Raw genomic sequence first — 14,059 nt, 5'->3', positions numbered from 1 at the left:
ACGAAAAAAAAAAGACATTGCATTGTTTTGTTTTTTTTCCCTAACACAAATATTAAAACACAAATTTTATAGATTCATTTCACATGAAAAAATTACAAGCCTTTTTTTATTTTTAAAATAGTAGATGGCTACATTGACTTTGGACATGATTAAACACAGTGGACCAACACAAATGACATGGCACCCCAAATCATCACAGATTGTGAAAACTTCACACTGTATTTCAAGCAACGTTCTGTACCAAGACTGGGAAAGAAGTGAGTAGGAAATATATGACCTCCTCCTTCTTTTTCCTTAGTGCAGAGATTGGCACTCAATCTGCTTGGTATAGCTTAAATCCTGGTAATACCAATATACCATCATCATTTAGGTATGTTTTAGTGAAGCACAAAAAAGTCAGTAAAAAAGTCCTTTTTGTGCTTGCAAGAATTTTGAATTTGTTGATCTTTTACATTAGACATGCCCATTTCCAAGAGCCGACATTGCAGGCCTCTCTTCCCAAATCTGACTAGCTCTCCAGCAAGCTTGTCTCTATGTCTTGTTTGCACAGCTTAACGAGCCGTTTATTTCTCTACAAGATAAAAATTTATGGATATTTTCCTTTTTTTGTCTGTGGTAATCACACATATGCCACGACTACAACAGACAAAGATTAGGCTTTAAGCAATGCATGACAATCCCTTTAATTAAAAATATTATGAATTTAGGTGTGGAAATTTAAGATTAGTCATTGCATGTTTGTGCATATTTAATTACATTTTAATACAATATTATTTGCATAGTGCTTTTAACAAAAACAACTTTAAAACTATAAACTGGAGCCCTGGGGTTAGCACAGGACAGTCTTTATGACAGCAGATATTCTTAGAAAGTAACTCTACACCATGGTATCTTTAGAATTTATACTTACTGACATTTCACTGTAATGCTTATGGAGAAAATTAGGTACCGTTAATGCTTTTTAACACTGTTGTACTCTGTTAACTGTCATACTATAAACTCCCCCCACCTTGGGCAAGATGAACTGTTCCACGCCTTTATACCAGATCCCATCCATATAGACACCTGGACTTAGTGTAGTAAGGCGAGCAGTCACAACAGGTTCCTGTACAAAATAAACACCCACACATTTTTAATTCAATACAGTTTCACAGCCTGAACTTATAATAAATGGTAATATAGCAAAGGTATATATTTCCCCATATATGATTAATTGTTGCTGAATTTCACAAAAGGTTATAATTTAGAAATTCCACTGTTTAAATAGGAAACCGAAAGAAAGTACCTTCTCAACTTAAAATTTCTTATCCTTATTCTTTATTATTTAGTGTTTAATAAACATGGCTGCTCACAGTATGTGACAGCAGGCCGTACACCAGCTACGTTTGCAACTCAGCTCTTTACACATTTTCCAAATTTTTCCGATTTTTGCCCCCCATTTAAAAGTGTCTAATTCCACCCAGTCACTGAAGGCTCCCACATTAAGCTTCTACTGCCAATCAGTCGGGAGGGCCGCAGACCGACACGCGTTTCCTCCACATGGCTTACGCCGTCATTAATGTGGGAGCACTGAGTACCTCTCATCCTGCTCCATCCTCATCCCCTTTCAAATATATATTATATACAAATATAAATTATAGATATAATTATATATATATAGATATATATATAGATAATATTATAGATAGATAGATAGATAGATAGATAGATAGATAACTAGATAGATAGATAGATAGATAGATAGATAGAAAGAATTCCTCTACTGGGCGTATAATCTGCAAATCCATGTAAAGCTGCTTTGTGACAATGACTATTGTTAAAAGCGCTATGCAAATAAAATCGAACTAAATTGAAAAGCTGATGCAAGTCGACTTCTCCTCAGCTGGCGTAGCTTGCCTGGACCAGGGATGACAAGGCAGACACAGAGGCGGAAGGTGAGGCGAACTCTCCCTCATCCTCCCCGTCTCAGCACATCAAGCAAAACGGCAATTTCGCACAGCTCCACTACAAAGATGCGCACCATAAGCACTAATGGAGTCAGGTGCAGGAGATAGACGGAAAAGCAGAGGATAGAGCAATACAGAGCATAAGTTCCATCCAGGCAATAGAGTACTTCTGCCACTGCCAAATGCAAGTTCTTCGCTATAGTGGAATCTGCAGCAGCCAGTAAGGAAAAAAAGGGGATGGGGGTGGGGGGGAGCACTAAGCTGGATCATATAAATTTACTTAAACAGTGGATTAAACCACTGCTGCGCATCTCAGCTCTTGCTGCTTTCTTTTTCCCAGCCCAAGGTCACGAAATGGTCTAATGAGGAGAGGATCTAACAGCATAAGGAATTAAAGAACTAGATCAGTTCCAGGAGGCATTCTTCAGCCGATCGGGGGCTCGTACATATGGTATGGCACGATATCAAAACGCACCCAGCATGATTATCAGAGACCATATGAGCTCCGAAAGCCTGTCACCATGCCATAAAAGCTGAAGTGAATAATATGCATCGCAATGGCATTAAAGTGGAATCAACTACTCCCTGATTCCTCCCTGATACATCTCCCGGTGCCCGTGCTTTCCGTGCCCACTAAAAAGCTTAATAGCTGTATATGAATAGAAATCAAATTTATATAGTTCATAAGTAGCATAGCACAATTAATAAATAAAAAAATCACAATCTCAATTCATACATCTCATTTCTGAATGACTGTGATTTGTGTGATCTGTGTGAATTTTACTGCATTCAGATCACGCTGCATTTACAAGTTCACTTATTTACTTGACAACAATCCCAGATTGCTATTTCAGTCAGGGTCACTGGTTGCACTTAAACAGTGTAACAAAAACACTAATAAATTACAATCACTACATCACTTATTTCTCTTACTCATTCACAGCGTTCCGCTGACGCATGACGTGTAACAAGGAGGTGGAACTAAACAAGCTAACCAGTAATCAGAAGTTGGGGAAGTATGCTGTTTCTTTCATGCCAAAAACGGTTTTGTACCCTGATTTTATTTTACTTCACTTAAATGCTCACTTACTACATCAAACTAACGCTTGCATTGTGCTCTGTATTTCCTGCACATGCTAAATATCACAATACTGTTTGCTTAATTTCAATCAATCATAAGCATTTTTTTTATTTTTTTATATATTATATATATATATATATATATATATATATATATATATATATATATATATTCTGACAACCCATTTCTGATTGACTCCTTTTAATGCTTTATGTGTCTGCTCAATGCATATAGGTGTATTGAACACCTATGTGGTTTTACTCGCGGTGAGACATGGTTTTCATGCAGAAAGATTGGAAACATACTGACTACACCAAAACTCGCGGTAAATCGGCCACTGTGCGGAACCGCGCAAATAAGATAAGGGTGTTACATTTTCTTCCGTTGTTCGATTGTGCATCTGTGTTATTTTTATCAGCATATGGTAAATTTCTCTCATACACACACATGCTAAAAACTTAAATACATACTACTGTCTGCTCAGAGACTTCTCTGATCAGAAAGTAGGATGTATTTCAGTTTTAGTGCACTTCTTAAAGGCATGTTAGGAGGTGGCTTAATGCCGAATGTGTGGACGCTGTGACTTACCAAATGCGAGTGAATGCAGCATATTGCATTTTCAGGATGGTTTTCTCTGTGCCTTTATAGCAAGATTTTTGTATCAAGAGGGCTTTCACCATTATGCCCATATTATACAATAATTCATACTGTGAATTTTATGTTACTACAGAAAGCGTAAATTGCTAGAACTACTATTAATTATAAACTACTGTCAAACCTGCTTTGGACAAATCACAATTGAACATCTACTCATTCACATCTCTAAACTCCTATCTTATTAGCAGCTTATCAGCATAGTATTAGGCTGACCTTAGACCAACTTAAAATGACATCATAATATTCTTACCTTTTGGTCCACTGGGAATAACTTTATTGTGACATTCCCAGTGAAATCCTTTTGTGGGCCACTGGGAAACACACCCAGGTGCGTGATTACTACAGGATGGAGGACCTTGAAATCCAAACATATGGCGGAGACATCAGATGGCATCAAATCATCAGGCTTGTTTAGAATGGTTACATCCTGCATGGCCACTAAAAGAATTAAAGTAGTTAGGATTTAAAACCTGTTAGCAAGAATGAGACAAGAGCCACACAAACAGACAAACCTTTTCCAAAACACTTTTATAAATTAAAAAAAAATTATAATAATAAAAAATATATATATATATATATATATATATATATATATATATATATATATATATATATATATATATATAAAATAACAGACTCAGAGACGCGCACAGTGTTGGAAGGCCTTCATCATGATGAAGACATGACATTCCTTGCACAACTGCAACCATTATACTAAACTAACAACATAAGCAGTTCAGCACCTCATATTTTGTACACCTAAGCACATGTGGCTGCAGATCATGGTAAAGAAATACAGCATGGCTGTTCTGTAATTTTCACCATCACTCTCCTCTTTGATGTTCTCAAACAACCTACACACCTTTACTATTTTCTAAATTAAATTCACTGCTTGCACAATAAACTGCCATGGTTTTTGTCTGTGCTACCTGTGGCTGCCATAAGGTGCTACAGTAAGTTGAAATTAACTTTCATAGGAAAGTACTATCAAATTCTTGATTCTGACTGATCAAAAAGCAACCGCAACAACTTTGATAATTAAATGAGTTCAGGATCGCTTGATGGCATGCATCTTTTTGTCTCTGACTGCTATAATTTTAGTAATAACTTATGCTACCCTAAAGGATTTTACAGTGGGTTCTATGTGTGAAAAATCCAAAAATTGCTCAAAAGTATAATTTTTAGTTGTTTTCAATGTTGGTATGCATCAAACAGATAGCTCTATTTAATAAGTTTTTCTAGTATATATGGATATAAAGCGAAATGCATTATTCATGATTAGCAGTTTAATCACTGACAAACTACTGTGATACACAAGTCATATGTCCAAGTTTGACCCAAATGGCTTTCAATAATCGGGGTGCAACAGTTAACCAGCTGTGTGTTAATGCCATGTTTAGCCCGGATAGTAAGATGACAGAAAAAACATCACCAGGTGTGCTGAATAGTAAATTGTATTATAAAAAAGCTATTATAAGTTTGTATGAAAAAAAGGTTTGGTTTGTTGATTTTTGTACCTGAGGCTCTGGGTTAGAGCCCTACCGTCGGCGGGTTGCCAAACCCCATACTCCTGGCTACGGCATTGCCGTACCCATTCGTTTAAAATTGTGATTAAACATGATTAATGACAGACTGTGACCGTGATTAACTATTTTAACCTTTTTCTACTTATAGCACTACTATGAACAGAAAGAGAAATTATACGTAAAATGCTTTTTGTGTAAAGTTGGTGCAAATTTTAAAGATTTGCATGTTTGTAAGTTTACCAAAATAATTTAAAAAGTATCATTTAGTTCTAAATAAAAAATAAATAAATAACCATCAATTCAATTAATTGTACTGAGCAACAATAGATTGATTACACTACATAATCAATTAAATCTGCAGCTCTAGTGCGCGCCCTATCACCTGGGGATCGCTGGTTCCGAGGAGCGGCTACAACTAATATTGGGGAGAAAATTGGAAAAACCCAAAAAATATTTTAAATTTTTTTTTTTAATGCTTTACGCTCACATACATGTGGTCACGATGATTTAGTAAATAGTACACATGCACACAGTTAAATATACGCATACGCACTGAGACTGAGCAATACCGACAGTCCCGCAGCGCGCGAGAGAAAAACCATTGGCTCAGTTGTGATCATGTGCTGCTCGGTAGACATAGCATATGCATACTACTTGTGTTTCAATACCTGGCTCATCTATCGAGTTTTTGAGATCTTTCAAAACATTTGCAGACCAAGTAAGCACAATTATAATGCATTTTACATGGTGTGCTATGTCAAGTCTGTTGGTCTCCTTTTGATGTGCTTTACCTGGTTCAGTGAGGTTGAGCTGAGTGCAAGAATATGGGTCCTCTCGATCCTCTTCGGGTAGTGCACAGCCATGTTTACCGACAATAAATTTCACCAGCACCCTTTAAGAGCAATTTCTTTGTATAAATAATAATAATAATAAAAAACTAAAAAATATATTTTGTTTTTGTCATTGGGGTTTTGCTGTAAATAATCTTATAATAATATAATAATCTAAGGTATGGATGCAAAAACAAATGATACAGATCTTCAGTACTTACGCTCTATTTCTCTACAGACTTACCAACAAAACATTCCTACTTTCCTACGTTAAAACAATGTTTTTAATGTTTGATAAGCATTAGCTTGAGAGGGACACATACACACCGATTCCGAAAGTCCGGGTTTTCTTTGAGGTATCCCATCCATGTACCTCTTATGGCCTCCCTAAGATCATGGTGATTCCGGGCAGATACAACTCCAACCACAACTTCATACACTGGCCTCCTGTTGTCTGTCACATACACAATGTAATAGAAAAAATATATATCGTCACTCCGTCTCAGATAAATCAATGCAGTAGCATTCCCAACTTTCAGCATGATTTTATTTGCAAAACGCAGCTTCAAAAGAACACTTTTTGCATTTTTGCTTTTTTACACCCTACAGTGAATTTGAAACAAAGTAATGAAGACTTGAATAAAGTGCAGACATTTAGCTTTAATTCAAGAGGTTTAACCCTGGGTTTCAAAAAAGTATTTACAATTTAGAATCCGCCATCACACGCTTAAAAAATAATTAGAAAACTGATGGATAAACAGGTCTTTTACTACTGTACATGTTAAAATAGAAAGGTCATAAAGAGGTTACTTCTGAATACATGTAGTCATATATGCCAGAACACCTGTCTTGTCAGAAGTAAGTTGAAGACAGTCTACTCCCTTGGCTGAAAAGCAACCCCACACATGAATGGTCTCAGGATTCTTTATTGTTGGCATGACACAGGTTTGGTGGTAGCGTTCCGTATGCATAGATAACAGCAAGCTAAACGGATGCAGTGGTGGCTCAGTTGGTTAAGTCCCTTAAGGTTAAGACCTTAAGCCGGAAGGTCAAGGGTTCAAGCCCCAGCACTGCCAAGCTGCCACTGTTGAGCCCTTTACGTTTCATACATACGTCTCAGAAAATCTTCTGTCTGTCCAGCCAGATTATGTCACAGCATCTGTCTGGCTGAACAGAATTTAATGAAACTTTTGCACTACTTGGATTTCCGCCTGAAGTTGTAACTTGCACCATAGGTGAAATCAATGTTATAAACAGGTTTGTGGCATTTTTAATAATCTTTAAAACTTTAAAATAAGCGTAAACAATATGTAAGATACCCAACTTTACAAAATTTTCTTATTATTAATGTTAGACACAGAGTTCAGCAAGAGTTACAGAAAAATAGGCAGACAGCTTTAACTTTTTAATTCTTTCTACTCTTTCCGAGTTAACGACAGGTACCTGGTTTATATAACATTCTTATGGCTAAACAGTAATCAATCTATACTCTCTAATTAGTCACATATCACAAAGAATTGTAATTTGCAAATACTCCATATGAACCGTGATTTTTTTAGATAAATGCGAGGATGATACGAGGCTATATTATCACAGTTATACACACAGATAAGAAAGATGCTGTTAGAAGTGTGAAGCTGTGAGCTCCTACCTGAAGCCCAGACATCCCAGAAGAACTCGGTTTGGTCCGTCAGGCGCCACCACTCATGCACCAGCACCGCGATAACACACGGGAGTATAAACAGTGCTAAACTTCTCATGGACAAGTCAAACAAAGACAAACCATCGATTTAAACTGCAGTTCGTTCTGACATTACCGATAACTCAGCTCATGTCCACTGCGGAACTGACGGTCATTCGAAGACTCACGGGCGCTTCTGGGAGATGTTATGTTGTGTTCTGTTAAGGCTCGTAACTCGGAATGCCCACTAGGAAAGTCGGACCCAGGTGTTTATCATGTCGCTGCGTTTACCTCGGAATTGGGAAGTCGGAACTCAGACGGGAAGACGTCATCTCAACCTCCGTCTATTGCAACTACAGTGTGTATGAGGAAAACTAAGGCGTCAAATCGGCGCCAACTTAACGCAAATAATAATGAATCGCTAACAGAAGTGGTTTCATCTTTTTGGCGGCAACTTTACAAGAGGCAAATTGCACGAAAAAAATGCAACATATAAAATAAACAATATTTGATATAAAAAATAACCTTTTAGAAAATATTTTAAATAAAAATAGAAATATCTAAAATGTATAATGTAAACGTATGAACTATATAAAATATATTGAATGTTCAAAATTAATATAGTATTAGATGAAAAGATATGGCATGTAGGTATGACAACTGCAGTATGAGTGAACCACGGAGTGTGAAATGAGAGGATGTGTCCAGTATATGCAGTCACGCAGGAGCCACGGAACAAAGAGAATGTATGAGGGCCGCAAGGAAACTTTAAAAATCAACATATTATTAATTGTATAATAGAAAAAAACACCTAAGTGGATCAGCCACTGGTCTTGGAAGTCACAATGATCATGCTTGCAAGAGAGACACAGAGAGAGAGAGATTAAAAGATTAAAAGGGTGCTTTGTTGGCAAGACAAATATGGACATTTGTACTGCCGAAATTAAGAATAAAGTCACAAACTAACAACATAAATAAATAGCTAAAAAGATTTACACACATTTAACTGTGCAGTCAACAATAAAGTGATAATCGCGATGAGAACTCCTGAAAAATGAAGGAGAGCAAAAAAAAAGCAAAGAATAGTAATAATAGTAAATCGAGAGAGTACAGCCAAAGAAGAATGATGATTGATAGAAAGAATCATGATTGATTGGAGAAGAAAATAAACAAAATAAAAAGTGAAGATAAAGATAAAGTGAGATTGTGCTGCATGTACAGTATTGTGGCGTAGGCGGGGCTTCGGCTGGCGACCATCATGCCTTGCGGGAGGGGTTGCTATGTGTTCACCATGTTGGGGAAGGGTGTTTGGGTTAGTGGCTTCGGCCCTCTTTGTGTGTGGAGGTGTGTGTGATCTGGCGAAAGTGCTCCGGTTCATGCTGAGATTGAATTGGGTGTAGGTTTTCGTGTGAATGGACTGCTCAAACTGTGTGTAAAAGAAAGTAACCCTAGCCATTGCATTAGCCAGCAATTCAGCTCGCTTGTCTCCCCTACGTCCTTTCTGTCGGTAAAACGCTACAGTATGATTGTGAATTTGTCTGTTACACTTTTGTGAACACATAACCAGTTCTCTCTTAATTCAGTCTGTAGGCCTTTGAGTGTCTTTGAGAATGTAAGAAGTGCTTGTTACAATTATTTGATATATAAAGGAGTTATTTCCACTCTCTTGCTCTGTTCCTCATAGATCTGATTTTAATGTGTTAAACCTTTCCTGCTGCTATCTTCTTATCTCTCCTTTTGCATCTGTTCTTAAAGGTGTAAACGCTCCCACGTTCACCTTTCAATTTTCTATTTATGTCTCTTTCTCTTCCTCTCTCTCTATCTCCCGCTGTCTCCTTCCTCTCCTTTGAATCTTGAAGAATTAAATGAGAGGAAGATAGAGAGGAGTCCCCCTAACCAACATCCTGTGATACGTCTCTGGACGAACACATCTCTATCTTCCTCTCCTTTGATTCTGCGGGATCTCACAATGACATTTACAATGGTTTATGTTCTTTGTAGTAACATATGTCAATGGCGCAGGCGTTTGGTCAAACATATAAAACCCCATCTTTTGCTGTTAATAAACAGAGACCTTTGAAAGCCAACGTGTGTGTGTGTGTGTGTGTGTGTGTGTGTGTGTGTGTGTGTTTGACTGAGTCTCTTCTGGCACCAGAAAACCTTACCAAAGCACAGCGGACAGACCGAGCATCTCGCTTCTTCTTCTACGCAACTTTAAAAACTTTACAGTGCTACATAATTAAATTCAATGTAAATATTTGAATGTCACTGTAAGTATTTACATGCATTTCCCTCTTTGGATAATACTATGTCATTGCTTTCACTCACTCTTTAATGCTCCAGCTGGTGTGTACCTTTGCTGCAGTGTCTAAATGCATTTTACTGGCTACTTGTTTTATTATATTGTTGATCTGTTCTGCACTATTTTGACCAGTCCAACTACTATGCCATCTTTTGCATTTAATTGCTTTAAAGCTGTAAATTAGTGTTCATTTTGACAATATTATGCACATATTCTCTCTCTTCACTTTTGCTTATTGTGCTTATTGTTTTTGATTATGCAAGACAGGTAACAGAGAAACACATTTCCATTTCGTCACAATTATTTCTCACCCTAACAAAAGAACATTGCTCTTTTCTCCCCTATAGAAATACACAGAATTCTCTTACAAGAGAATTTGAATGCAAAACAAATATTGCAAGGTACCCAAAAACCAAATATACATTACTGTACTTTACACATAAAAGTTACATTTTCCAACAAAACAAAACGAAAACAAAAAACATTATACATAGTTACACCTCTTGTAATAAATGACCACTATTATTGTTGTTAATGTAGTAATTAAACAGCTTCCATATTTCTTCATATACATCCATTTTGGTTTTAATAAAATATGTTACTTTTTCCATGGCCATACACTGTGCCATGGCATTAATCCAAGTTTTAGTAGATGGCGGATCAGGCCTTTTCCAGCTAAGTCTATAATTCTTTTAGCTTTTAATATAGCATAATCTATGAATTTGTGCTGCTAAAGATTTAGTTTAAGGTTCTTTGGATATAAATGTAGCAAAATCATTTTTGCATCTAGGGGAATATTAAGGGTACAATTATCTTTGTAATATTAATCACTTTCACCCAAAAGTCTCTAATAATGTTGCATTCCCAAACACAATGCACAAATAAACCCTGAGCCTCTCTCAGGAGTATTTTTATTAAATCTATTTAGTTTGACAGGAGTTATGTAAGTCTGCATCAACCAGTTATATTGAAGTAGTTTTAAGCTAACGCTCCCTAACTGTTTCTGAGAATTTTTACAGACCTGTCTCCATTCATCCTCAGATATATCCTCGTTCAATCCCATCTTCCATAATTTAAATTTCGGTGATGTTGATTTAGTAGACCCTGATACAAGCCAGTTGTAAAAAACTGATATTAATCCTTTATTATTGCATTTCTTAGTAATTAATTCCTCCAAAGAAGAAAGTACTGGCAAGGTTAATGATTGGTTCTGCCTAGAAAGAACAAAACTCCTTATCTGTAAATATTTAAAGAAATGTTTTCTTGGAATATTATAAATAGTAGATATCTGCTCAAACGACATCAACATTCCTTCTTCAAAAAGATCACTAATTTTGCTTAATCCCTTTTCAACCCACAACTGGAATCCTGAGTCCTTCGTGCCTGGTTTGAATAATTTGTTGCCCCAAATGCGACTATACTGGGATATAGAGTCAGCTATTTTCATGTACTCTCTAATTTCATACCATACTCCAATCATATTACAAACTACGGGGTGCTTGGTGACTGTTTTTAGTTGTTTAAACGTATCTGAATATATATACAAGTTTAAAGGTAACGCAAAACCACATGACTCCATATCCACCCATGATGGTTTATTTCCAGAGGAAAAATAAAACATTATTGTTCTTAATTGTGCAGCTAAATAGTACCAGTACAGGTTGGGACATTTTAACCCTTCAGTGTTAAATGGAAGATAAAGAAGAGAGAGACGAACTCGAGGGCATTTCTTGTTCCAAATAAATTTCCTGAATAGTGAATTAATCTTTGAAAACATTCCAGCTGGTGGCGCCTGTCACGGTTCCTCAGTCGGCGTGAGTGTTTAGACATAACTGCAGAGGCGAGCCGGCGGTTCAATAAAGACAATAAAGTCCTCACCGTTCAGCGGCGGCGCATCGTCCTCAACAAGGAAGAGAGGCGGCAGTGGAAGAAGCACGTCGTCCTCACCGTTCAGCAGCGGCGCGTCGTCCTTAACGAGGAAGAGAGGCGACGGTGGAGGAAGCGCGTTGTCCTCTGTATCAAGCAGAGGCTGAGGGGGAGGAGGCTCAGAGCCTGCTGTTTGGCTCACGTGGAGTCGGACGAGCAGGTGTTGGAGCTGTTCCATCTGCTCCTGCAGGCCCCGGATGCGCTCCCCATTCACTTCTGCCCAGAACTTGTACAGTTCCCGGGTCCCGTCCTCCTTCTTTCCTCGCTCCTCCTTGGCTCTTGTTTCCATTCGCCTTCGACGTACCTGACCTCCCCGGCCCGTACCTTATCGTCGGAGTGTGGGAACCTGTTTCCCTCAGCTGCCTCACCATTTAACGCCGTCCGTCGGATGGCGAGCCTGCAGCCTTTCCAGCTATGCCGCGCCTCTATCTCTCGCTGCTCCTTGCTGCCGTCCAGCCAGTTCACCGGCTCGGCGAGCCTGCAGTCCTCCCAACTCTGCCACATTTCTCTCTCTTCTTCCTCCTCGCTGTCGTCCAGCCATTCCGCCAGCTTGGGCGTGATAGTGATAGCTCCCCCCCAAAAAACATCTGGGGGAGAGACTCTCTCCAAATAAATAACCATCTCTCCAAATCTTTAAATGTTGATTCCATTATAACATTATAATTTGTAGAAATTATATTTTCTAATTGGGGAACAATTTTGATACCCAAATATGTAAAGCTGGGTGATAATTTCAAGGTAAATAAATGTGATGTATTTGGACAGCTATCTTTATTAAGCAGCAATAACGATGACTTTGATGTGTTCACTTTATAACCCGATATATTTCCGAATTGATCGATCAGGTCTAAAAGTGCTGGAAGAGAGGCGTTTAATTGTTTTAGGAATAACACTACATCATCAGCGAATAAAGCTATTTTATGTTCCATTTTAATCCCTTGTATGTGGTTGTTCCCTCTTACGGCTATTGCTAGCGGTACTAGAGCCAAAATGAATAAAAGTGGGGACAATGGTGAGCCTTGAGGGCAACCTCTTGTAATATTAAAAGGTTCAGGGCTCCCCCAAACCCCTAAATAACTTCCCTCCATTGTCAGGAATAGGTCCACACTATACTGAGGAACTATTCTCCTGTAAACCCAAACTTAGCTCAATTACTTGTCTATGTAAAAAAAATAATGCAGATAAGATATTTTATCTATCAACTAAAAATAAAATGTGTTATACTACATGCACATACTTTTCAGCCCTCACATAGGAAGCACCTAATTGCACTTTAAGAAGAAAACACAAGAGAAAACTAAATAAAATATATCTTTAAACAGTACTTAATTAAAACTTTATATTTGTATTCCAAGAGAATCAAGTCTGTTAGTAGTCTGATGTCACATTTCCAGCAAATTTAGGCCCTACATACCTCTTAGTTTCCAGCAGCCACATCTGACAGGATTTTAAGTTCAATAAATGTTCTCATCAAGTCACACTTAATTTAGTCCTCCTCAGTCACTGGCTCCAGTTTCTTGATGTACTTATTCACGTCCGTTAGTGTATTGAAGACGACAGTACGGTCATCGTTGGTCAACAGGAGCCGTGCGGGGTATATTACCCGGTGCTTATCCAGATCGAGTTCCCGTAACCGCTTCCTCACTCCGTCGTAACTCCTCTGTCGCCTATACACCTTCGTTGGCAGGTCAGGAAGAAATCTTATTTTGTTGTTTTGGTATATCACCTCTTTCTGTATCCACGCAGCTTTCAAGATATTTTCTCTGTCCTTGTATTTTAAGCACTTGATGATGATAGTTCTTGGGTAAGTAGTGGAACTTTGGTTCGCTGTTATTTGGTTGCGCTCTTTCCAAAAGTCTTTCCCTACAGTCTTTCACGTCTGTTTGAACGATTCTTATTTTCGTCATCACACCGTAAATTTTTGTGTTAAAGTCTTATTGTTAATGAGGTTATGGCAAGCATGAGGTCCTTTGTTGATGGATTTTCCATGTTTATGACTTGTTCAGCGTCCACGGACACGTCAGCGTGTGCCTGCCCCAGTAAGCATGGCTCCCCTTCAGCTAGCTCCCAACTTACATCCTCGCAGCTCTCCATCGTTTTCTTTCTTTTT

General features: G+C 37.9%; 1 protein-coding gene across 2 annotated transcripts in view; it reads right to left on the bottom strand.

Annotated features, from left to right (window-relative positions):
- Positions 1 to 7,946, bottom strand: part of b3galnt2 (beta-1,3-N-acetylgalactosaminyltransferase 2) — a 28,357-nt gene extending 20,411 nt beyond the window's left edge. Inside the window, exons 1-5 of one of the 2 annotated variants that reach the window (XM_053502511.1) lie at positions 7,692 to 7,946; positions 6,368 to 6,494; positions 6,002 to 6,102; positions 3,935 to 4,122; positions 1,010 to 1,105 (exon numbers count right to left, since the gene is read on the bottom strand). In XM_053502511.1, the coding sequence (XP_053358486.1) occupies positions 1,010 to 1,105; positions 3,935 to 4,122; positions 6,002 to 6,102; positions 6,368 to 6,494; positions 7,692 to 7,800 (621 nt within the window). In that variant the 5' untranslated portion in view covers positions 7,801 to 7,946. The remainder of the gene's footprint in view (positions 1 to 1,009; positions 1,106 to 3,934; positions 4,123 to 6,001; positions 6,103 to 6,367; positions 6,495 to 7,691) is intronic. The other variant, XM_053502510.1, reaches the window with a different exon arrangement.
- Between the last annotated feature and the right edge of the window lie 6,113 nt (positions 7,947 to 14,059).

The sequence above is a fragment of the Clarias gariepinus genome, chromosome 8 (genome assembly GCF_024256425.1).
Source record: "Clarias gariepinus isolate MV-2021 ecotype Netherlands chromosome 8, CGAR_prim_01v2, whole genome shotgun sequence".
In the NCBI taxonomy this organism is placed as follows: Eukaryota; Metazoa; Chordata; class Actinopteri; order Siluriformes; family Clariidae; genus Clarias; species Clarias gariepinus.
The sequence above is the reverse complement of the archived record's forward strand: the minus strand, read 5'-3'. Positions and strand labels throughout refer to the sequence as shown.